General features: G+C 45.3%; 1 protein-coding gene across 3 annotated transcripts; it reads right to left on the reverse strand.

Annotated features, from left to right (window-relative positions):
* Nucleotides 1-4,238: 4,238 nt before the first annotated feature.
* Nucleotides 4,239-22,915, reverse strand: acin1a (apoptotic chromatin condensation inducer 1a). Of its 3 annotated transcripts, none has more exons than XM_084057429.1 (19): nucleotides 22,754-22,915; nucleotides 21,703-21,768; nucleotides 21,499-21,616; nucleotides 21,339-21,394; nucleotides 19,561-21,161; nucleotides 17,961-19,470; nucleotides 17,439-17,588; nucleotides 16,722-16,807; nucleotides 13,898-13,955; nucleotides 11,825-11,864; nucleotides 11,368-11,510; nucleotides 10,177-10,320; nucleotides 9,687-9,888; nucleotides 9,202-9,347; nucleotides 8,360-8,467; nucleotides 8,116-8,223; nucleotides 7,698-8,001; nucleotides 6,639-6,739; nucleotides 4,239-5,704 (listed from the first exon to the last, which is right to left on the reverse strand). In XM_084057429.1, the coding sequence occupies exons 1-19, from the start codon at nucleotides 22,889-22,891 to the stop codon at nucleotides 5,309-5,311; spliced, it is 5,475 nt and encodes a 1,824-aa protein (XP_083913555.1). In that variant the 5' UTR covers nucleotides 22,892-22,915; the 3' UTR covers nucleotides 4,239-5,308. The 3 variants fall into 3 exon arrangements, with proteins under 3 accessions (XP_083913555.1, XP_083913556.1, XP_083913554.1); XM_084057430.1 differs by having other exon boundaries at nucleotides 17,961-19,119; nucleotides 19,330-21,161; XM_084057428.1 differs by having other exon boundaries at nucleotides 17,961-21,161.
* Between the last annotated feature and the right edge of the window lie 1,213 nt (nucleotides 22,916-24,128).

A 24,128-nucleotide genomic window follows, 5' to 3' on the forward strand; every position in this document is an offset into this window, starting at 1 on the left:
TTCCATGCTTGCAGGCCTATCCATCCGCCCATGATAAATCAATGCATCAATTCAACATAGACAAATATCTTACAAATCCAGCCAGCACAGCTTTTCTCTGTCTCTCTCTCAGTTGCATTCTATCCAACCACAATTTGCTGGCATGTGGAAAGTCCCTCCTCTCTCACTATCTCTATGCTGGACACTTCCTGTGGCCTTTCTTTAGTGAGTGTGTGGGCTTCCAACTAATGAATGGCAGACTGTGGATCAGGAAATCGTATTCTGGCCCATTGTGTCACAAACGGTAATAGCCGCACCAGACGTCATATTATTATTGCTTTACGAGCCAAAGAGATGATTCAATCATTTTTACAGCATGGCTCTACAGGAGGCTAACCGCCTATAAGAGGGTCAGTCTGTGTTTGTCTGAAGTTAATCTTGCAAACAGTTGGATCGATTAGCGCCACATTTCTTGTACACACTGCCAGTAGGCCAACTTTACCTCGACGCATTATTTCACGTTTTTGTGTATTTCTTTTTTTAATATTTAACTTTAATTTATAATGGACGTCAATGGGGCTTGGATCAGGCTGAAACCTTGGACAAATTTGACTGACGCACGCACGCACGCACGCACGCACGCACACACACACACACACACACACACACACACACACACACACACACACACACACACACACACACACACACACACACACACACACACACACACACACACACACACACACACACACACACACACACACACACACACACACACACACACGCACACACACACGGAGAGAATAACAGACACTGTAGGGAGAGGATTAAACGCAATAATATCAATTATTAATTTGTCAATTCATCTGCCAAAATGTTAGTGCTCCATTTATCTTGACAGGGGAAAAACAAATAAAAAACACACACAAAAATCTATTCCACGTCAGTTGTGTGTACAATTGAGAAATACAGATATGGAGAAAAGGAGAGAACAAAAAAGTGCATGCATGTGCGGATTGTGCACGCATGCGCCCCAGATGTGCTAATCTCTGTCTCTTTCCTCTGATGTCCCCCTGTGTTTTACCAACTGTTTGATTTCTGATCTTTCGCTGTTTTCTTAGCCGTGTGGTTTTGCTCTCCCCCCACAGTGCTGAATCTGCATATAGCTATCGGTTTAAAGCTGCATAATATGCACTGTTTGCCACACCATCTGCATTTTGAACTGGGTGCGGTACAGTGGGAGTTGTCCTTTTTTTTAATAGCTAAGGCATTGTGGAGGGTGAAATACAGGTGCGAGGAAGTTGAACAATCAACATTTCAACCTCATTAGCAACTTTTCACCTCCCTGCCATGTCTCATATGGCAATGTTTCTCAAACCCAAGCAGGAAAAGACTTCCCTAGCAGGAGTTGCTGATTCAGCCCCCCCCCCCTCTCTACTTAGATTCAATCCCAGCCACCCTCGCTCTGACCTAGGCACATCCGCAAGGAAACCCCCCTGCTTTGATCGGGGCCTGGTCAGGATAGCAGGCATGTCCCATCTGGCAGTTGGCAGTTGAATATGTAACAGTCTTTGAGTCTTTGGACCACAAGACAGACCCCCCCCCCCCCCCCCCCCCCCAAACCTGCCACTTCATATAATGAACTATAATAAAATCTCATGTTTGGTTTCGTGTCTCTCTCCCACTGCCTCCAAAATGCAACAGGGCCACATCTGGTTTCCATAAGTACGTACATGTCATCGCAAAGTGGAGGAGGAGCAAGAGAGTGAGGGAAAGACAAAAAGGAAGGGGGTGGGTGGGGGTGCATATCGAGGAAAGACGGGTGATCGACTGACATGATACCGCCGACTTTCATCATCCGGCAAATCTCGCCGTCTGCTCATGATTGCTTCCATGACATGGGCCTGCTTCCTATCAAAGAATAAAGGATAAGAAAGTGTGTGTGTATGAGAGAGTGATGGCGAGAGACAGAATGAGACAGATAGTGAGGGAGAGTGAGGGAAACCATGACTAAATAAAATAAGATACAGACAACACAGGCAGAGTCCAAAGCAATGAGAGCGAGACATGGAGGCAGAGTTCAGAAAGGCCACATCAGAGGTAGCTTTTGAAAGTGGAGCTTGGTGAGCCGTGTTGCTATGAAAACTGGACACAAAGACCCATGTGGTTTCGCTGAGAGAAGGAGGGGGTTGGGATGGGGTGGGGGAGACACGGAGAGAGTGGAGAGAGGGAGGGAGGAGGACCGGACGAGGGGGAGGCTGATGCTTACAAAGCCAAAAAACATTTGTTTTTACTGCCCACTCATCAACATCAGCAAGACGGGCCTTGCTCAGCTGAGTGGCTGTGTGAGGAGACCTCAGGAGGCCTGCACCCCGCGACCTGAGATTTACCCAAGACCTAGGTGGTCTGCTGTGGTCCTATAAGACCCACAACTGTAGAAACATAGCTTTCTTTCAGGTGTTTCCCACCAGACTAGAGGATTTTTTCAGGGATCTGAGCCAACTCCTGTAACCCACTGGGGTTGAGCTGCCCAGGGTCCTGCCATGGGATTTTTTTCTTTAACTACTTGAGGCCATTTAAAAAATAGCCCATCTACAAGCTCACAATGTGTCTGTAGATTTTATGACATTCCCAGGCCCAGAGTCTAGGTGTTCGAATCCACTGTGGCGCATACAGCTTGCAGAGCGTCTACACAACAAACAACTGGCCGTGTTCGGGGGAGAGAAGCCAGGTGGGGAGGTTAATCTTTATCACTGCGCTGTCACTCCTATAGCCGGGGCAGCGCCTGTCAATGGGGGTGTTGGAAGGAGGCACGACTACGTCCTTCTGGTGGAGGCTCTTCAGTGGCAGCCAGGTGAGCCAATTGCGTACAATAGCAGTGGCAAAACGCATAAATGTGTGGGGTCGGATTAATTGGCATGATTAAATTGGGAGAAAAAAAAGGTGTATAAATAATTGACTACTCTGAAAATGTCTTTTTGACATGCTTACCCAATATAGACACACCACGGTTAAAGTGGTTGGCTCTGGAGAGAGAACTCTACTTGACCCGGGTTAATGTATTTCACCTGCTCAGAGGGAGGATGAGGAAACGTGACCACATTGTCTTGCTTGTTTAGAAACAGACACACTCACCCTGCATTGAAACATACTTTCCTACAGTTCAGCTTGCTGCGTTCAGACTCCACCTCCATACAATGCACACAAAGACAGACGTACACATTTCTCTCTTCCTTGATAAGGTGGCCGTAGAATGAGATAACCTCCAAGTGCTACATTTGCATTTGATCAAAGGCAGAACAAGAATAATTCTCCACACATCCTCATTACAACCAGTGGTTCTAACTTGACAGCCTCTCCAAGGTTGGTAAAGAGGTACCAGGGCGATTCACTGGGTCTGACCCAGTCCGGCCGCACACACACAGCTAGGGGGAGTTGCATCAGGGCACAAAAATGTTCTGCTCAGCGACCATGGGGCTGTAATTACATAGGAGCACTGCTGAGCTCTGCAGGATGAACGTCAAGAGTCTAAGACTGGAGAGATGGAGTGTGAGATCCTGCACGGGGGAAGAGAGGGTGAAAGAGTGAGACAGAAGAGCAAGATGTACAGTAGAGGAAGGGTGGGGTCGGTATAGACAGAAAAGTGGAGAGGTCAAACCTTTGTCAGTGGGACTAGGGGAAAGTACAAAAGGATCAGGAGATAAAACTTTAATGAAAACTTCCCATGCTTAATCAAGTCTACTGGACAAAGCAAGTTGCTGTAAGGGGTAAACCAATATGCATCCCGTCTTGACTGCCAAGAGGCCACAATTGTTCTTACTTCTAACATAATGCAAACCAAGCAGACAGCCCTCCTCACTCAATTCAAATGTCATGATTAACTTGAGCTTCAGTGCTGTGTTTCTGACACCTTGTGGACTTCAAGAGATATTGCAGGTGGCCATTTATGCCATTCAACTAGATTAGGTTTGAAATTAGCAATATGCAAGATAAGAACCATTATTGATGGAAAGCAGGATCTCATTGCTAAACAATGCTAGACACTGTGGGCTGCTTCACTTGCCCACGTGTAGATGACTCTCCCACAATAGTGGGAATAAAGATCTAGTCTAGGTGTTTTCATATGCAGATAGTACTAATTAAACAAAAAGCTCTTCCCAAGAATGATAGTGTAGCACCTTTATGATGTGTAGCCAATTATATTCTGATTCCGATTATTTTTTTTAAATAAAGTATTGAAGGAAAAAAACTTTCAATAATTTCAAACTTGAATTTTTATTATTTATACATTCACCACTTACAGGCGTACTGAAAACAAAAAACAAAATAAAAAAGAACAATGTAAGCATTTATACTAAAAAATGATAAAATCATGATTAAAAAAAACAAATTTAAAACCATTGGTGAGAATAATGCATACTCCCCTCTTGGGCCTGTACTGTTGCTACAAGGGAAAGAGAATCGCAGAAGTAGTAATAAAAGCATGGAGGAAGAAATCAAATAAGATATAAACGACATCATAGCAACCTGTGGCAGGTCTAAAATTCATGGATTACCTCCCACACAGTATAATCTCATCTCATCCCATAAAACTTTAAACAGTAGGACAGAGGAACACTGTATTACTTGGTAGATGACCCACCCCTGTCCGAAATATAACCCAAAGCCGCCCCATCTACAGACCCAAATCTCGTAGCACAAAGGCCACAATCACCTCCAGTGGAGCCTTTGCGTAGGAGGGCCAGGACGGCTCTCTTGAGCAGGGCTGAAGTTTAAAGCCTGTGAACTGCATGCAGCAACGAATGGACTCCTCACTGATATCGCAAAGCTGTTAAAAAACAGTGAAGGTGGCAACACGCCACTGGAAGTTGTGATCAGCACCTAGGACTTATTTTGGGGTGGGGGGCACACATAAGGGGGCGAGGATTTTCTTTTTTTATCAAATGAAATCAGAATGACCACACATGCCATACTGCTGTCCTGTCAAGACTAAATAAAAACATACAAGAAAAAACAACAAGGCAAATGAGAAAGAATACCGAACCCCGACAGGAGCGAGACATACATACGGCACACTGGGAACTAACGATGCTAGAAGGCTGTGGTCCCCTAATAAGCATATGAATGTCTCTGTGTATGTGTTTGTATAGGTGTGTATGTGTGCTTTAAAAAAGGGGTGACAGTCTCGAAAGATGGCGACTACATCAGTTGGTCCTCCATAGGGTCTTAAGTTGTTAACAAAGTACATGTAGTGACGGGTGGGTAGCAGGTGGGGGCAGGGTGGCGGTTTGTAAGGACAGTTCCATCCGGTTAGGATTGGGGAGCTTTAGCGCCGCCTGTCTCGCGGGTCACTGCGGCTGCGGGAACGCCGGGCACTGCTGCCGCCACCGCCGCCGCCGCCACCAACACCACCGCCGCCGCCGCCACCACCACCACCACCACCGCCTGCCGGCCGACGGAAACCATCCCTGCGCTTGTCGTTCTCCCTGTCCCTATCCCTGCCACTGCCGCGATCCCTATCTCTGTCCCTGTCTCTTTCTCTTTCTCTCTCCCTGTCCTTGTCCTTTTCTACCTCAGCTTTGTCTCCGGCTGCCCCACTGCTGGCCTTCATCCTCTCCTTGCGCTGTTCCTCCTTCTTCTTCTCCAACTCATCTTCTTCCTCCTTCCGTCGTTTCTCACGCTCTTTCATGCGCTCCGCTCTGGCAGCTTCCCTCTGGTCGAACTGAAACAGAAAGTGAATGTTGAGTGTGAGGATTCACAGGCCATTTTTCTCTGTCCTGTGTTTCCTACTGCAGTGCTGCTATGACAACTGAATTTCACTCATGGGATCAATAAAGGTCTATCTTCATGATCAAAATGCACGAGTACGAGTTTTGAGCTGCATCAAAATGAACAAACATAGATTGAGTAGGATGACTCCATGTCTTAGGTCATTTCAATTTCAGGTTTTAAGAGAATTGGTTGCTTCAGCACAATTTCTCCATTGCATATTCACTGCGTCAGTTCTCCAATTTTAATACCAGTTAGAATTAAACATAAGATCTAATCAAGCAGTGAAATAAACATTAACACATTGAACGCCAGAGGTTAATCTCATAATGTACTCACCAGTGCCAAGCTTCTATTGTTGTTTTTTTGTTTTCTTCATGTTGCCATAGACCCCGCTAAATCCGGTAAAAAATCGCGTTCATTTGGTTCGACACAAACACGGGATCCGTGTGAAGCGAGCAGTGAAAAAAGCGAGTCATCCGTGCCTCCATTTTGAAGTTACAGCCTATAACGTTAGACCGGTGGATGCGGAGAGAAAAACCACAAAGGAGATAATCGACTTCAAAGTTGATTCCTAGACAGGAAACGGATGCGAGCGAAAAAAACTGAACCAATTTTATTTCGTTTCCGGTCGGCCCCCGGAACCGGAAGGGGTATAAAAAAAAATCCGGAAAGTGCACTTTTTCGATTTAACATGGGATTTAAATTTGTAAACAGTTGGCGTAGATCTACGCGACTGGCACGCTGCGGCTTTAAATAGGTTTGTGTAGATCTACGCGATTGGCAGTCAATGTGTTAATGAAAAATAGGAGAAAAGTCGCATCAAGAAACTATTTTTAAAGACAACATTAAATTAACTGTATTTAATACTTAATTTATCATCTCACCTGTTCGTCTGTGAGAGGGAGCCAGTATATACAAGGAGCTGCTTTGGTTTTCCTGAACAGATCATCGAGCAGCTTAGCCGGGGGCTCCTCAGCTGCTTTCTCTGCCAAAACAAAAGACACAAAGATTTACCACATATACCCTATATACTGTATTGCCTGCGGCCCCATCACTTTTCCCCTCTTCAACAAATCTCTTTACCAAAAACAGCCGATCTACAATCTCAGCTCGTAGATCTGCTGTTTTTACTGAATGTTTGCTCATTATAACATGCCCAGAATAGGGATGCTAGGGTACATGCTGTTAAACCTGGTATCCCCTTTTTAGGGCATGTTATTATAGCCTAGACCTACTGTATGCTTAATTTATACATAATGTAGGTTAGTGTTCACAGCATTGTGACTCCCAGTCCAGAGTCATCATTTTGAATGTCAATATTACGCTCTAGACATTCTCCCAACAGCCATTAATTTTCCTCTCGAATTGTACTTGAGCAAGTCATTGAACCCCTGGCTAGCCTGCTAATTTTAAATACCGTGGAAACCCAAATCCACAATAGCAGCTATGAAACTTAGGGACTTATGTACATAACAGCAAACACCTAAAAAGTATTAGAAATTTGTTTCAATCAAAATATAGTGATTTAAGTTTTGTAAACTTTCCTGATGGGTGTGAGTTGGGACATTAATTACGCAAGGCCACAAAATCCTAGTTTCACAATGAAAATGTCCTGGAAGGGGCCATTGCTGCTTGTGACTGTTATGTCAATGATCGGTCACGACTACAGTCTTGAGAAATGGCCTAAACAGTAAAACAGTTTTCTAATAATTATGAACGTTTCACTTAGATTTCTGTGGATGCTTAATGAGACACTCAACTTTGATATATTTTAAGCCAAGTTTCCAGAGGCTTCAAACGGTTTTATTTTTAGTACAAAACTTAATACTAAAAATGTACCCAAAATAGAGACCAGTTACTCAATGTAGTTCAGTAACTCTAGATAAGCCAAAAACGTAATTGCCTTACAAATTGCCAAAATATCATGCATCTTCATCTCTCACCCTTCTTGTCGGCCTTCTTTTCTTTGCCCTCGCCTCTCTCCTTGCGTCGCCTCTCTCTGGAGCGCGAGCGCCTCGGTCCCTCCTTCTCCTCTCCGGGTTTTCCAAACTCTCTGACCTTATCGCGGTCCCACTCACGTTCCGCACCGGCCTTTTTGCGGCGCTCCATCTCGCGCTCACGCTCAGCCCACTGGTCTCGCTCAGGCAGGAGGGGTGGCAGGCCGGACGCTCGGCCTCTACCGGGCCCAGAAGCGTGGTCTTCGGCTCCGGGTCTGTCGGCTGTGCCCAGGCCTTTGTGGAAGTCCAGCTACCAGATGGCGACATGGTTCAGGTTAATAGCAGGCTTGATATGGGAAGCATATGAGTGAAATACCTTACTGGTAACTATCAGGAAATGGTTTGCTGTTTTGCAAGGCCTCACCTCGTCTTGCTGGCAGAAGTCGACGTTAAGTACTTTGGGATTGCTCTGGGGCCACTTGACCCCATGGAGAGCTGCCCGGGTAGCCACTGCCTCCTCTGCACTGGAGTACTATATGAGAGGAACAGAGATGCATTACAAAAATACCTGCTTTACTTGTATTCCCTCACTTACAACTTCAGCTTTTATATTTGCAACTAGGGTTCATGTGGTTGCAGTACATTGCCATGTGCCTTTGTTAACTTACAGTAACAAAACAGTGTGATTTGATCTTATCGATCCAGAAGCCGTCCTCCAGCAGGCTGCCTGTTCTACCCAGCAGCTCCTTAAGCTGGCCAAGAGTGAATGGCCTGACCTGATCAACACAAAGAAAGACACACACCATCTTACTATCAAATGCTACAAGCAAAGCTCATAGCGCTGTTACTCTGTATTGCCCTGTAATGTATCAAACAGAAACATTTAAAATCCAGATTTTTTTGTCCGACTCCTCCCTTGCTGTGTAATGTTCCTTTAAACCTTCCTTTATCCTAGGAGTTCAAAATATTGTCTAGATTTTAAATGTTTTAATTTGATATACTTGATACATTGCAGGGGTGTACATCTCTGACTTCACATTCACTTCAACACAATGCATCATGAAATCACTACTTTCACCACAATTCACTTTTGATATGATTTATCTAATTCAATACTCAATATTTTGCAAAAGAAATTTGTTGAATTCACAAATTTGACAAAATGAACTGATTAGCGCATTATTTCGGAAGAAAATAATTGAGTGTATGCAGTTGTAACATTCCAAATCAAAACAATGACAAACAATAGTAGCAAATACATATTTAATTAGATCAACCGATGAGGACTGTGATGCAGCACTAATGAATACATCCATTCGGTGGACACCATAAATGCATGTTTTAGTTAAGTCCCCTAGTGGGAACTGAAATCTTAACCACTGTCCAGATTGGTACCACACTTCTACCCATTAAGTTGTATAACTGGGACACTGTTCTTCCTAGATAAAACTGTACTGAAGAGAATCTGTACTTGCTATGTGTTAATCAGATTATTAAGGGCTCCTCTCACCAGATTTGAGACGTGAACAATGCTGGAGACTTTGCCGCGGGCCGGTGAGGGCTGCCGGGCCGTGCGGACGGGGTCGTCGATTGTGACAGACACGCCCGACTTCTGCTGACTGATGGACCGACGGATGAGGGTGTCGCTAGGGGTCACTGAGGTTTAGGAGGAAAGAGGACGTTTCTCTGTTAGCATTTCAGAAGATACGTTTACAAATATGTAAATAACATTAATCAAATATGCTTAGATGTGACATCAACTGACAAGAGGAAAGGGTGACATGTATTATTGTGTTATTCTTTTATGCTGATTGAATACACAGGACCACAATGGAAACAAGTCTGCGGGACTTTTTTTGCAGGAGTGTGTGTGTTGATGCTTTAAACCCATGATGCACAAGACTGCTTACGGGAGGTTTGTGCACAAAGCAGCCAAAATGTCACATCTAAAGTAGCCTTCTTATCTTTTAGACTGCCTGGAATTGGACTCCTTACCAGTATTCATCTCCATGTCATGGCTAACGTGGGACGGCGACTCCATTTCCGTGGCACCAGTAAATGAGCTGTCCGTTTTCTCCTCCTGGGTCATTGTCCTCCTTCTTTCACGCTGTCCCTTTGGATCCTCCTCCTCCAAGTCCTCCCGTCTGCTCCTCTTTGTCTCCTTCTGCCCATTCTCCTGGTTCTCGGGCGGCACCACCTTCAGAGATAGAAAGGATTAAAAGGTTTTCATTTCAAATTGTACTGTACTCTTTGACCCTTGAGCGATAATGAATATTTTGATTGGCTTTCAATAGTACGAATGCTGATAATGATTGGGGTTATAAAGACCGCACTGCTGTGGCAAAATATTTTGACATCACAATATATTTGTTTGGGTGTTTTAATAATATATCGATTAGCTTGTAGAAGGGCAATTCCCGGTGCCCGACACTGCACAACCACATATAAAATCAGGCATAAGAAACTGACCCGTTGGAGAACTAACCTGTGTGACTGTTCGTCGGATCTGGAGGTCCTGATCAGGGCGCTCCCGCTCGTCGTCTTCAGTCCCAGAGAGGACGGCCTCCTCTGGGTGCAAGTCCACCACTGCCTCTTGGCCTTGACACGACCGGATGTCTGGGATCAGAGACTGTGAATAAGGAAAGACCCAAAGATTATCAAATGTCATGGTGGTAGAATGAACCAACCCACTGCTGTGAGGAAAAGGGTGCAAGTGAGACACATTCAACCTCATATAGAGGAACAACAGTTAACACAAGTTACTAGTTTATGCCAAAACCTATATACTTAGCTGACAAGGGTCCCCCAGGGTCCTCTATTGGGCCCCCTCCCTTCTCCCCCCTCTACTACAAATCTACAAGCTCACAATGCAACGTGTTGTGAGCTTGTAGATCTCCTATTTTCAACAAAGGTTCGCCTTTTATGACATCCCCAGAATAGGGACGCCAAGTTTCATGTGGTTGTTAACACATCGTGTGCCAGAGGTTTATTAAAATAGGGTACGTTCAGTGCCAGCATATCTTCCATCCACTTACGTTGATACGTTTCGTGCTGTAGAAGCCCCGACGCGGAAGTGCATGTAAACAAAGCGTGCGTGCGAGACGGCGGAGGGTCCCGACTAACGCCTGGAACGATTAATATTTCTAACGCGATCCTCCATTGCAGAGTGATCGCCGATCGAAAACGGCTCACTTCCACCACGTTAAAAAGAAATGGAGATATAGTCCTTTGTGTTAATGGTACAATAAGATACCAGGGTTGTGGCTCTTTCGGAGCGGGACTTTGGGGGGGTGGGAGGGGTAACATACATTCACTGTTTTTGTATGCCTTTGTTATTGACCTGTATGTGAAAATATCAAATAAAAAATAAAAATAAATGGAGATATTAAGCTTTTAGTCAAGGAGTTAACATTGGAGCGGCCGACCGGAAGGATTTTTTGACATGGATCCACATCCGGCCTCTCCTTCTCAGAGACTCCTTGGATGATCCCAAAGTTTCGTTAGAGCGCCCCACGTGGGCCCCACGTATTAAAAAAAATGGGCCAAAAACGGTCCGGACCGTTTATGGCCCATGACGCATGGATTCTCAAAAACGGTCCGGACCGTTTATGGCACTCAATATGTTAATGTAGATGACATGCACAGAGTGACCCAACTGTGAATGCGTGTACAATACCTTGAGTGAATCTGTGGTGATGCTAATGGAAGGTTTCTTGGCAGTGACAGCTGTGCTGGCTCCCCACCTCCTCTTGCGACCAGCTGCGGCCCCAGAATCCTGCTCGCCCTCGGCGTTGCCTGTGCCTGGAGATGCCTTGCTGCCTGTTGTGGGGAGAAGGGGTTTGAATCCATCAGGTACAGGAACAAACACCACAAACAGCCATGCATGCGCACACAAATTCATGTACTGTGGTAGCGACCATAACACAAACCTATTTACCGTCTCATCTATTGTAGCCTCTACAGAACATGCATCTGTGCAGGTTGCAGTTACAAATCCTGAAATGTTTTATCAATGACGACATTAAACCCTAACAGGTACGATGTAAATACATTAATACCGTATATAAAAAAAGAAGGGAGGGCAGTGCAACAAGGAGGTAGCGGGGTAGGGGCGGGTAGGAAGGTGTACTCACTGCTAAGGGAGATCCTACGGGCTGTGAAGGCCTTGGGAGTCTGAAACAGATGGAGATAAGAACAAGCCCCGAGGTACAGAGGGTAGGTGAGAGGCGGACACTATGGATGGAGACATAAGGGTCATTGGCAGGTTGGAGGGCAGGTAGGACAACAGAGAGAGGAAGAAGAGTAGGAACAGGGAGTGAATGATAGAAACTGCTAGCCGCAATTGCTTTCCAACTCAAGCCTGTTGACTGCGCATACCCATATTGTACAGTTCCTGCTAGTATGACTTTGTCATTTATTTGGTATGTGGACTTCAAATATGTTTGAATGTGATCAATGGAGGCACAATGGGTTGGCACTGCAGTCTATCAAACACAAAATAATCGCATGGCAATACTGCAGTTTAAATTCCATAGAGCTAAAATAAATAGAAATCAATTTTTAAATCATGCCCAAATACACATAAAGACTGGGATTACGTTCAAATAAATTGCAGTCTTACGGTATGTCAAGATTTTTAAAAAGAGGATTGTTTACAATCACTTTTGATCAAAACTGCAGTAGCCATAAATAACCCCTCCTCCCCATAATTTCCCCCCCAGCATACATAAGCAACAGGGAGGGTCTGACTGAAAACTAGGCATTTTCTAATAATTCGGAGTGAGAAATAACATTGAGAAAAAGACTACTTATTCCCTGATACCACTGACACCTGATCCTTACTGGGTTGGATATGGCCCAATCACGACTGCATGTACTGTATTCTAGGCAACAAGGGTCCAATCAAAGGTTGCCGAGATGTTTGGGTGGAAATCTGATAGCTGGTTGGCTGGCAGGATGGGGTCAATAGTTCTTTGGATGGGGGCTTGCAAGTCCACGGATCTTAGGCTTTTAGTCCTTTCAGTAGAAGCTTATGCTTCTTTGTGATTTTTCGTGTTGTCAAGTCCAATTAAACGGCGATGTTAAAAGGTTTTCCAGCAGTTACTTCACAAAGAAATCCAGGAATTTCTGTATCAGTGTCCAGTTTCATTTGGTGGTCAGGAAGGTCATAATGTTCACAAGTAGTAAAAATCTACTGGTAGAAAGGGACCCAATTGACAAGTCCCCTCTGTATCCAAAATAACATTTGGCAAAGCCCAGGCCAAGGCTAGGGGCGATTGACAGTGACAAATAAAACAATCCCAAGTGTCCTTTCAAAAGCCTCTCACAGTCCAGACAGATCAGCAAAAGGTCCAATAAACACACACTCTTCTGTAACTTTGTTGTGGGGTGGATAATGTCCATATGCTGTGCCACCTAAAACCCACCAATAGAATTGTCAATAGGGTTTCAGGAGAGTCTTTGGTGGTCATGTGTGGACTTGCTCATCTCTTCTCCATCCACCTCTTAAAAAGTGTGGTAGTGTTTTTTGCCCGGAGAAACAAGTGGCCCTCATAAACTAGCCGAAGCCTTCGCTCAAGCTTTTAGTCCAATCAGTAGCTTCAGCGAGCCATCTCCGTGACAACATGGCCTTTGTTGCCAGGGTTGTCCCTTTGCAGTGCAGACTCAGGGGCCTATCTGTGGTCAACCCAGGTGTCTTGGGGACAGTGGAACAGGTACACCAGTAGTAGTGGCAGAAGTAGTATGCAGGTACCATTAGGGGCAATGGAAGAGGCATGAGCACCTTTATAACAAAGCAATCAATTGGGTTTTAAACATCAGCCACAATAAGAGAATGCTGCTTCCTGCCATAAGGCAGTGCCAGCACAGGTTTTTAAAAAAGAGACAGCCAAATCAAAATCTACATAAACATACAGTCTAAGATTGTCAAAGGGGCTCATTAAGAAAAGTAATTGACATGTTAAAAAAACTGTCAGACTAGTCGTTCCGTTAAGATAGTTAAGTCGGTTTCATTTATTAGACCAGAAGTACTAAATACTTTAAAGTCTAGTGTATAATTAAACTAAAAAAAAGCCACACTATCTAACTCAGTTTCAACTAGAGCTGTGAATGAAAATAAGAAAATAAGTATTGAATCGTTTGGTGCATCTCAGTCCTCAGCCAGACACTTTAACAAACCTGCAAACCTGAGACTTCAGTTGCCTTACCTCGTCGCTGGTCTCTGGAACCCTTTCAGGCTCTGTCATGGCAGTCTCCCTCACCTCCCTGAATAGTAGAGAGGAGGGGGCAGGTATGTGGGCATTTGGAATGGGATGGGAAGGGGGAAACAAATACATAATTTAGTTTCAATTACATAAATAAAAAGATCCACTGCAACACTGCTAGACTAGACTTGCAGATAAAAATCTTTAATGAGACTAACAGGAGCTTGGGCCCCCTAAAAACATTACTTAAGATTTTGCCATGCAAGTCTTGTACTTGTTTTCCCAGCCTGATTTATACTTCCATCGCACAACGGTGTCAAATGCCAAAAATACTATAGCTATCTAATCTAACAGCTCACAATGCGTTGAGCGAGACACCATCGTACGGCGAGGTACAAAACATTAAGCATGACAGGAAATGAGAAATGCACAGGGGCTGCAGGTCCATGCTTCGACTCATTCAAAAGGACACCGTGAGCACACAACCTGACGGGCGGATGAATGGATGCCCCCCCCCCCCCACATCGCGCTATAGAAATCCAGAATACATCAATTCACTCCATTAGAGTCAGACGTAAAGCTAAAGCGAAATCAGCTGGCTTCTACTATACAAGGGGGGAAAAAGCCTTTGCGTCGCGAGACGCGCTACCGTTCTCCTCCTACCTCCCCCTCTCATTAAATTCTAGTCCTCTCTGAAAGCATTCCTGTCTGCATCGGTTGTCAACCAAACCTGGAATGGACAACGTAAAGCTACCGAGTGTAATAACCTTGGTTATTATGCGCCTCTGGATGCAACAAAATCCTGTTATCGACCCATTAAAGTCATCCAGGCTGCACAGCCATGTTGCTGCGAATGAGAAATATGAGGTATAAAAAAAAAAGAAAGGACGCGCATCCTCACAACCACGCTGGCTACAAGGCAGTCTTATAAATTGCCTGATGGGAAATCCAACACCTGATATTCTCATACTGCATTCATGGATTAATATAATTTCTTGTACATATAAATCAGTTCTTCATACACAAAAACTTAATTAAACTCAGTGTACTATAGTATAAATGTGCCACAAGTGTTGTGGCACAACCAAAGGTGGTTTCACAGTTGACAAATATACTTATAATGTACCTTTCTTACTGTGTACCAAATGCACATCACTAAAGAACTAGTACAGTGTCACTATATCACTGACTGCAATATCACAGCTGCTATATTAAAAGTCAGGATAATATAAACAACTGTTACTCTTATACACTGCAAAAAAAAATCAAACAAATAACTGTTTACTGCCTTCAGTCATGTCTATGTCTCAGGGAATGCATGCTTTAATCCCTGCCGAGTGAACAGCATGTGTTTAACCCATTAAGACTTGGAACGCATCTGTGTCACTTTAGATTTATTTGGCTATTCAAAAACAGCAGATATAGATCTGCTATTTTTGAAAAATCTTAAAATATATATGTATATATATTTTCTTTTTCAAAGACTGTTAGGATTTAGATTTTTTTAAAGAATCGCCTCAGGTCTTAATGGGTTAATGCCAACTTCGTGCTTTCGTCGACTGCGGAACTTGCGCCATAATCCAGATGTCCTGTAACACATCTCGCACACTTGGCTAAAAATAACAATGGGACCAGATACAATGCTATGCTTGTCTTTTGAAATCATCAGGCTATAGAACATCCATGGATTTTCTAGTGTTCGATTCCATATATAACATGCTACCTGGTCAGGTTTTATTTTTAGTAGTAATCACATACGTTGACTGTTATTTCTCACAGTTTGGTCACATGATGGGCCACCCTCAGGTTTGAATAAAATTAATTAACTGTCCAGGGTGTGGATCTCAACTTCATGTGGAAATCCTGTGACATATCACTGACATGTCTCCAAATGTTTCAGCCTGATCAGATCACACACTGAGACACACAGACCGACCCTCACATAGACGCCACGGCTAGTCATATCTATCAATGCAGACTTCTAATGAATTTATACATAAGATATAAATATGTATTTAAAGCTAGTTTTATGTCTGTGGTCTCACTCCCCAGATGGAGAGGTAATTGCAACAATATCCAAACTACAATAAAGATGGTGGCACATATAGTGCACACTGTCGGCTTCAAGCAACTTTACTAACATTCGCAACACCTCAGTGTCCTACCCGACACCAGGCCGGGTTGACATTTCTCAATGCAAACGTAGGGAGACCACTTCAAACCAAGGAAGATAGAACTAAGGAACGTAACGGGCTCACTATAATTTAATTGAGGCATCTAAACAGAGCCAGTTATCGTTTCTGGTTCGGCAGTAGCACGAGAATTGGTTCGCAGGCTGTAAATGACAGTATTACTGCACAGTCAGAAGCAGACTATGAGCTCTTTAGATACCTCAACGATCTGTCATGTCTTCTTTTATTTTCCTTAATGATTATTGTCCAAAAAGTTTACAAAAAATATTCAGAAATGTATTCATACACTGGCTCTCATTGACGGTAGTCAAATGCATTCCATCAACTCCCGGCTCGTTTGCCTCAGATCTGCCAGCCGGAATTGCTGGGCAGAGGAAATGACATACTGTAGATGTCCGTTCTTTTGTTCCATCTTCCTTGCACTTCCTCACTGCAGATCTGTTTTCTTTATATTTGCTTGTTATATTATATTAACATGCTCTACCATACAGATTGGTTAAAATACGTTCCCGATTATACATTTAAAAAAATACCTTATAAAAGCATGAGAGTAAGTGACTGCAGGCACTGCCCAGCCCCTGAATTTTATTTGGTAGCGTGTTTCATAATAAACACGAGAGCAGTGAAAACCACACCTTGGCTTGTCTCGGTTCTTTTCTCCTTCTGCTTCACTGTCTGTTGCCTGTTTCTTTTCTTCTGCAGGAACTCCGAAGAACGGTTTCTGGTGGTTTAAAAAGGTCAGCATGGTAGTGAGAACATTTTTCTGCCTTTATTGATAGTTTTCAGTGAAGATGGACAGGAAAGAGGGAGAGAGACGAGGAGAGACACGCACAAAAAGGTAATCTGGAACGGGACTCGAACCCACCACACGCTGTCAGGCTACATTAGAACTTAAGTGCCCGGTCCGCTAGGCCGTCAAAATTAAACTTAATGAGGGTAATTGCCAAATCTTTCAATTTAGTTGGTCATGCAAACACTTTGTTGAATTTCTATTGGGTTTCTTTATGTACGCGTATGAATAAATAGCCAAAGGATCAAGTAACAACTTCAATGGTAATGCGAAGTTTTCACAAGCGACAAAATGGGTTTGCAGAGGAACCCAAGTTATTGCTGTAATCGCACTAACGCTATGAAAGTCAGTGCTTCGAATTATAGCCATGGCCTGACTATTTCCAGTAATGAGGGTGCATGTAAACACACTCAGTTAGGTACAAACCCACCATGACAATGTCTCTGCATAGCATGATATTCTAATTTTAATTAAAGCTCTAGTTCTAAAGAAAGGTCACAAACCATGATGAATGCACAGGCTTGACTGCCCACTGAAGTGTATTGAATTTAAGTGCACTGACCTTGCCGGGGCAACCTTCAACAGTCATGTCCTCTTCTACAGACACCCCCCTTTTGTGGAGCGAGGCACGAGGAGTTGCTGTTGCCTCCTCAACCTGTGCCTCTACCTTCCCCTTGTCCTGAGGTGAGGGATCGCTCTTCATTTTATCTGCCTGTGTGTGAGAAAGAGGAGGGCTCTAATGTGTGCATATACAAAAGCATATTAAAAATGGATTAATCAAATGGAGTGTTAAAGAAATTGATTAATAATGACAATTTATAAATGTATGCCCTCTCATTTAATACACTGACTTCTGTAAACTAGCATGATTGGGTTACTTGTTTGGACTAGCACCACCATTTAGGAAGCTAAATGGGAATAACTGGCATAATAATTGGGTCTTCTTTGGATACAAGTGGTGTCAGGAACTTTAAATCATCAACAGGGAACTCCTGACATATTGCTATAAAACACATTTGTTTTGACAACACACTTTGCCTGTCAAAACTGTCAAAAAGACATACGTTATGTGTGGACAACTCACCCTTTTATTACTGGTGGCAGAGCTATTTTTGTCTTGGGATGATGATGAGGATGAGCGAGACGTACGAGATGAAGAAGACCCAGAATCCGAGTCAGAGGAGGATGAATTGCTTGAAGAGGACCTTTGTCTACCTCGTTTCTCTTGCTTCTTTTCATCTCTTCCTCTCTGCAGCGCAGCCCCGGTCGGGCTTGAGGGGGCAGTTCCTTCATCCACCTCTTTTGCTTTTTTTGTTTCCTGTTGCTCTGCCTCCCTCGAATCTGCTTTAGCTGTTGCACCTGCAGCCAGGCTCGTGGCCTTTTCTTCCTGGGGACTCTGGACCAGTGTAGTAACGACAGAGCTTTCCTTCTCGGGTCTAGCACAATGTGTCCCGGAAATACCTACTTGAGCGCGCACCTGTGGAGCTCCTTGTTCGGCAGAAGCCTGGGGCCCTTCCTGTACACGCTCAGCAATTTTGGTGGGGGGAGTGAGGGGTAAGGCCTGAGGCAGGGGGCTGTCAGAGAAGGTGCGCGGCCGCTTGATGACCATGGGGTTGGCTGGGGATGACAGCGGTTGAAGTGGGGTGTCCCTTATGAACCGGAATTTCTTGAAAGAGGACTGGGGCAGAGGCGTGGCTTGAGCCACAGTCGCCCCAGATTCTGCCGGCTGGCCGTCTCTACGGGCTGCTTGGACTTGGGGCTCCCTGCCCTCCTGGTCACCTGCCTCCATCACTGCCTTACTACCTGGCCCGGTGAGGAGGCCAGGGGGCACAGCGGGGAGTGGGGTGAGGTCACGACCGCGCTTCGACAGAGGGAGGTGGCTTTCCCTCTCTCGCTCAGCCAGCTTAGCTTTCTCCAGCTCCAAGGCCCTCACCCGCTCCTCCTGGTCTCTCTGCGCAACTTGTTCCTGCTCTAAGGCCTTCTCCTTCTCCAACCGCTCACGCTCCAGAGTTTTTCTCCTCTCCTCCTTCTCGTTCTCCAAGGCTCGCTCCCTCTCTAGCCTCTCTTGCTCCAATGCCTTTTCTTTTCTCTCCTTTTCTGCTCTCTCCTTGTCTTTCCTTTCCCGTTCCAGAGCTCCCTCATTCTCAGCTTTCTCTTTCTCCTCCTTCTCTTGTGCCAACCTCTCCTGCTCGGCTTTCTCTCTCTCTAACCTCTCTCTCTGTAAGGCCTTCTCTCTCTCTATCCTTTCTTGCTCCAAGGCCTTCTCTCTCTCTATTCGGTCTCGCGCCAAGGCCTTCTCTTGATCTATTCTCTCTCTCTCCAACCTCTCTCGCTCCAGGGCCTTCTCTCTCTCTATTTTCTCCCTCTCCAGCCTCTCTTGCTCCAAGGCCTTCTCTCTTTCCATTCTCTCCTGCTCCAAGGTCTTCTCTCTTTCTATTCTCTCTCTCTCAAACCTCTCCTGCTCCAAGGCCTTCTCTCTCTCCAACCTCTTCTGCTCCAAGGCCTTTCTCTCAATTCTCTCCCTTTCCTGCTCCAAGGCCTTCTCTCTCTCCAACCTCTCCTGCTCCAAAGCCTTCTCTCTCTCCAATCTCTCCCTCTCCAAGGCCTTCTCCCTCTCCAATCTCACCCTCTCCAACCTCTCCTTCTCCAAGGCCGCCTCTCTCTCCAATCTCTCCCTCTCCAACATCTGCTGCTCCAAGGCCTTCTCTCTCTCCAACCTCTCCTGCTCCAGGGCCTTCTCTCTATCCAACCTTTCTTTCTCCACAGCCTTCTCTCTCTCCACTCTTTCCAGCCTTTCTTGCTCCAGAGCCTTCTCTCTCTCCATCCTCTCCCTCTCCTCTCTCTCTCGCTCCAAGGCTCTTTCTCGTTCCAGCCTTTCTTGCTCCAGAGCCTTCTCTCTCTCCAGCCTCTCCCGCTCTAAAGCCTTGGCTCTTTCTAGCTCCAGAGCCCTCTGCTTTTCTTCCCTTTCTCGCTGCAAAACCTTTTCCCGTTCCTCTCTTTCCCGCTGCAGGGCCCACTCGTGTTCCAGGGCTCTCTGCCTCTCCAGCTCAAGGGCCCTCTCTCTTGCTAGAGCTTGTTCTCTCTCCTCTCGCTCTTTGGCCAGAGCTCGCTCCCTCTCCTCTCGCTCTTTGGCCAGAGCTCGCTCCCTCTCCCGTTCCAGAACCAGCTCCCTCTCTCGCTGCTCTCTCTCCAAGGCTTTTTGTCTCTCTAACCTCTCTCGCTCCAGAGCTTTCTCTCTCTCCACACGCTCCTGTTCCAAGGCCCTTTCTCTCTCCTCGGTTTCCCGTGCAAGGGCCCTTTCTCGCTCCTCTTCCATGGCTCGCTCTTGCTCCAGCATTCGCTGTCTTTCTTGTCTTTCCAGTTCTAGGGCTCTAAGTCTCTCTTGCTCAAGGGCCTTTTCTCTTTCTAACTGAAGCTCCCGCTCCTCTTCTGCAGTGGTCCTGAGCACGCTTACAGGTACTTGACTGTGGGGAACATGGGCACCTATGACGCCTTGGTTGGTGCCTGGAATCATGGGGAATTGTAAGCTGGTTGAAGTGTTGGCTGTGTGGGTGATGGCAGAGATGAGGCCTTCGGGATGCCCCCTGCCAGGATACACTGCAGCAGCAGAATTGCTGTCCTGCCTTTCTACCTGTCCATCGCGGTTGTGCCACCCAACTCCTGAGAAAGCCCCCTCAGACTCCATTTTGCGAGCCAGAAGGGTCAGCGGGCCAGGTTTTCGCTCGGCTCGGCTCTGTGGCTCTGGGCTGCTGCTGCGGCTGCCGCTGCTGGAGGAACCAGAGCTGGAGGTGCTGGATGCACGCTGCCTTGCTGGGGGCACGTCTGGACTAGGGGGGCTTTGTTTGGGTGTGTCAGGCAGGGGAAATGATAACTCTGGGGGAGGGGAAGGTGGGGGCGTGGGTTGACGAAGTTGCGGAGACAAGAGGGGCGGGAGGTGCTGTGCAGGCTGACGGGAGTCTCCGGACCTCTCTCTAGCCGCAGGTCCTCTTGCCGGCTCTCCGAGGTTCCTCCTCCTAGCGTTGCTGTCCCAGTCGTCATCCTCTCCATCCTCCTCGCCCTCGTCACTTTCCTCCTCATCACTATCAGCCGGGCCTTGGCTAGATGTGGGGAACCTCTCCGGTCTATGCTCACCACCAGCAACGCGCATGGTCATGGATCCTGGGGCAGAAGCGTGGGGACTAGACATGCTTCTGTTCCCTTCTCCCGCATTAGCTGGGCCAGCCAGCCCCTCTCCATCAGAGGGGGCGAATGGCTTATGTGAGTCACCCAACGCTGGCGTAGCATCCTGATGAGGATGAAAAAGGGAGCCGAGATTGAGTTGACACATGCAACTAAAAAGGTGGATATCTTGGATAAGATCATGCAAGCATGCAACAGTTTGTAAAAGCATGCAATGTGTCAAGGCATGCACATACAAAAGTAAGAATAATCAACATTAAGAAGATTAACTAAGACATCTGACCTGGGCTGGAGGAGGACATGAGTTGCTGTTGTTGACTTCTGCATGGTCCTCTTGGTCTGCACAAAAGACAGTACAACTATAATCTACAATGGATGGCATTGTGTGGTTGTGTCAAAAACACAATCACTAGGAGGAGGTTTACACTTTCAGTCTATCTCACCATCAACATCATCGTCAACTGCTTCCCGGGCCTCTCTCTCCAGACGCTGTCTTAGGAGCTCCTGTTGTTTGGCCAGATACTGCTTGATGAAGCTGTTCTGACTCATCTCCTCACCAATCTAAAATGCAGAGACAAAACACTGAAAACAAGCCACCAGGATGTCACAGAAAATGCCACAAGATCATGTTTACAGTGGCATCTTACCTGAGAGTTGGGTTGCAGTCCAACATGAGGGGTGGACGTTCTCTGTAGGTTCTCCAGCATGAGAGCCTGTTATTGACACAAGATATTAAACTTTGTTAGCACAATGTAAATAACTGACAAATACCTGTGGCAGGTGAGAGCTATACAAAATGTAACTTTGTGTCTAACTGCAGACCTGTAACCTTGTGCAGACAGGCAAATATAATTTGCATAGCAACCCTTTTAATCCATAGTTAAATGTACGTCAAGGTTAATGGTTGTTTTAAGACCGTCTTATTGACGGAGAATGTATTTGAGCACAATTCTCATTTTATATAATGTATGCATATAAAAAAAACGGTGGTTGCTGAAAGAGGACAAATGCAAGGTGTTGAAAATAATATAGTAAATAAATACTATATTTAGCAAGTCACCAGCTCGGATACAACACAATGTAAACATTTACACCAGACACACAACTTAAGCGACGCGATTCTAACTTTACGTAGGCCACATAATATTGTAAAAATAATAACAATAATAATGTATACTTGACGGCATATGTGTTCAATCAATAAGGCTGCAGTGCATACACGATAACTAAACTTTAAATGGTCACTGCAAGTTACTGTGCTAGCCAACAAGCTAGTTCCCATTCCCAACTTGGCCAACTTCCCCCATCAACAATGCGTGGAGCAGCAGAGCCACCGTCAACACACACACGGCAGCAGCAAGACAACCAAAACCACTGAGGCCACAACTCAAACACACACACACCGTTAGCCAAGTTAGCCTGCTACATGTTAGCATTGTCACCAATAATAAATCCTTTGGTTGGAGTTAATTCAACGCACGGTTTCCGGTGCTGCTGATGCAACGTTACACGACGGGAACATCGTGTAAAGTTCAGCGTAAAGAATAACGGTGGACACCTTTTAGCTAACTAGCGCTAACGTAGCTAACTGCTAACAGGAGGCAGTTTGTCGGCCTTCTATCGAGTCGAGCAACCAGTCCGTCCGTCGCGGCGTCGGTAAAACTCGCCGCGGACACACAGGCCAGGAGCAGAACTCACCCCTTTGAGTCTCTTGATGAGCGCATTTTTCTGTCCACTTTTCGGGAGCCCTCGCTCCTCCAGGGCGGCTTTGAGGTCCGCCACCCGAAGAGACTGGAGCGGTCTCCCGTCCAGCGTTACGTCTTCGAGGTCCGCCATTTTCCTCTTCCTCTCGTCCGACTCCGTTCCTCCCGACGACAGTCAGTCAGCTCGAGCAGCCTCTCGAGTGTTGCCAGATTCTGTGAGAGAAAACAAGTCTAGGGAAAACAAGCCCAAAAGAAACCACATGAGCACTTTAAACATACGAGCTCACAACAAGCCGCGATGCGACGCGTTGTGAGCTTTTAGATCTGCTACTATCAAATAAAATCTTTGGGGGAAAATGGGAGTATTTGGAATATTTTAACAACACAAACTTGTATGGGGTCTCTGGGGAGGGTCGGTGGACAAATTACATATTAATTTGGGGGTTCATTTTGGGGGGTTTGCCTTGACATTGACCTTGAGAACCACTGGTTTTAATCTATTTATCTGGAAACAAGTCCAAATAAGTAACTACACTTCAGATACCCACAACTACTTAACGAGCAAATTAAAAAAAACAAGCCCAAAGTCGCTTATAATAAACGGACATGGCAACACTGTCTCACGGACGTCACCGTGACGCCGTACGACGGTGTCGTGCGCCGAAAATAGCCGATCTACAAGCTCACTCACAAGGCGTACATTATTAACGCCTAGACAAAAATGTATATTATGACGATTCTCTAAATGTAACTAGGTATCACAACCCATTGCAGTACATTTGGTAATCAGAGACCACATTTTGGTCTAGGACATTAAAAGTGACAAAAACTATGATAAATGTATTACATTTTTCTGTTCATGTTATAACCATTAACCTCGAGTAATTCTGCATCATATGTTGTCTCTTGTACTACTTCTTAGATCTTTCTGAGAAAAAAACATGTCCGAAAACACGGTGTTGTAAACTAAATCTTAATTGAATGGTAGCCTTGGATCAAGACTATCATAGATGTATTTTATCGATTAATCTTTTTCGAATTGAGTACAAAGTACCCCAATGGAAACAAGCCATTGAGGTCCTCTTAACAGACCTTGAAAACTGTTAATAAAGTATTCAATAATCTAGCCCTAGAATGTCTGTGATTTGTGCGTCCTAAAGGAAGTTTACATATATTCAGTCCAGCACTCATTCCCGGGCCCCTCGCCCGTACAGAAAGTCGTCCGTGTGCAGCTCGTGGAAAAGTGGAGATATTTCACTAAACACACGTTTTCTGGTAGAACTTTCAAATGGATATCCATATCTAGTTAACAAAATGTTAGGAATTAATTATTGGGTGAGTACAGACGGAGTTTAGAGCACTTTTATGGC

This window comes from Gymnoscopelus microlampas (genome assembly GCF_963454915.1).
Source record: "Gymnoscopelus microlampas genome assembly, chromosome: 5".
Lineage (NCBI taxonomy): Eukaryota > Metazoa > Chordata > Actinopteri > Myctophiformes > Myctophidae > Gymnoscopelus > Gymnoscopelus microlampas.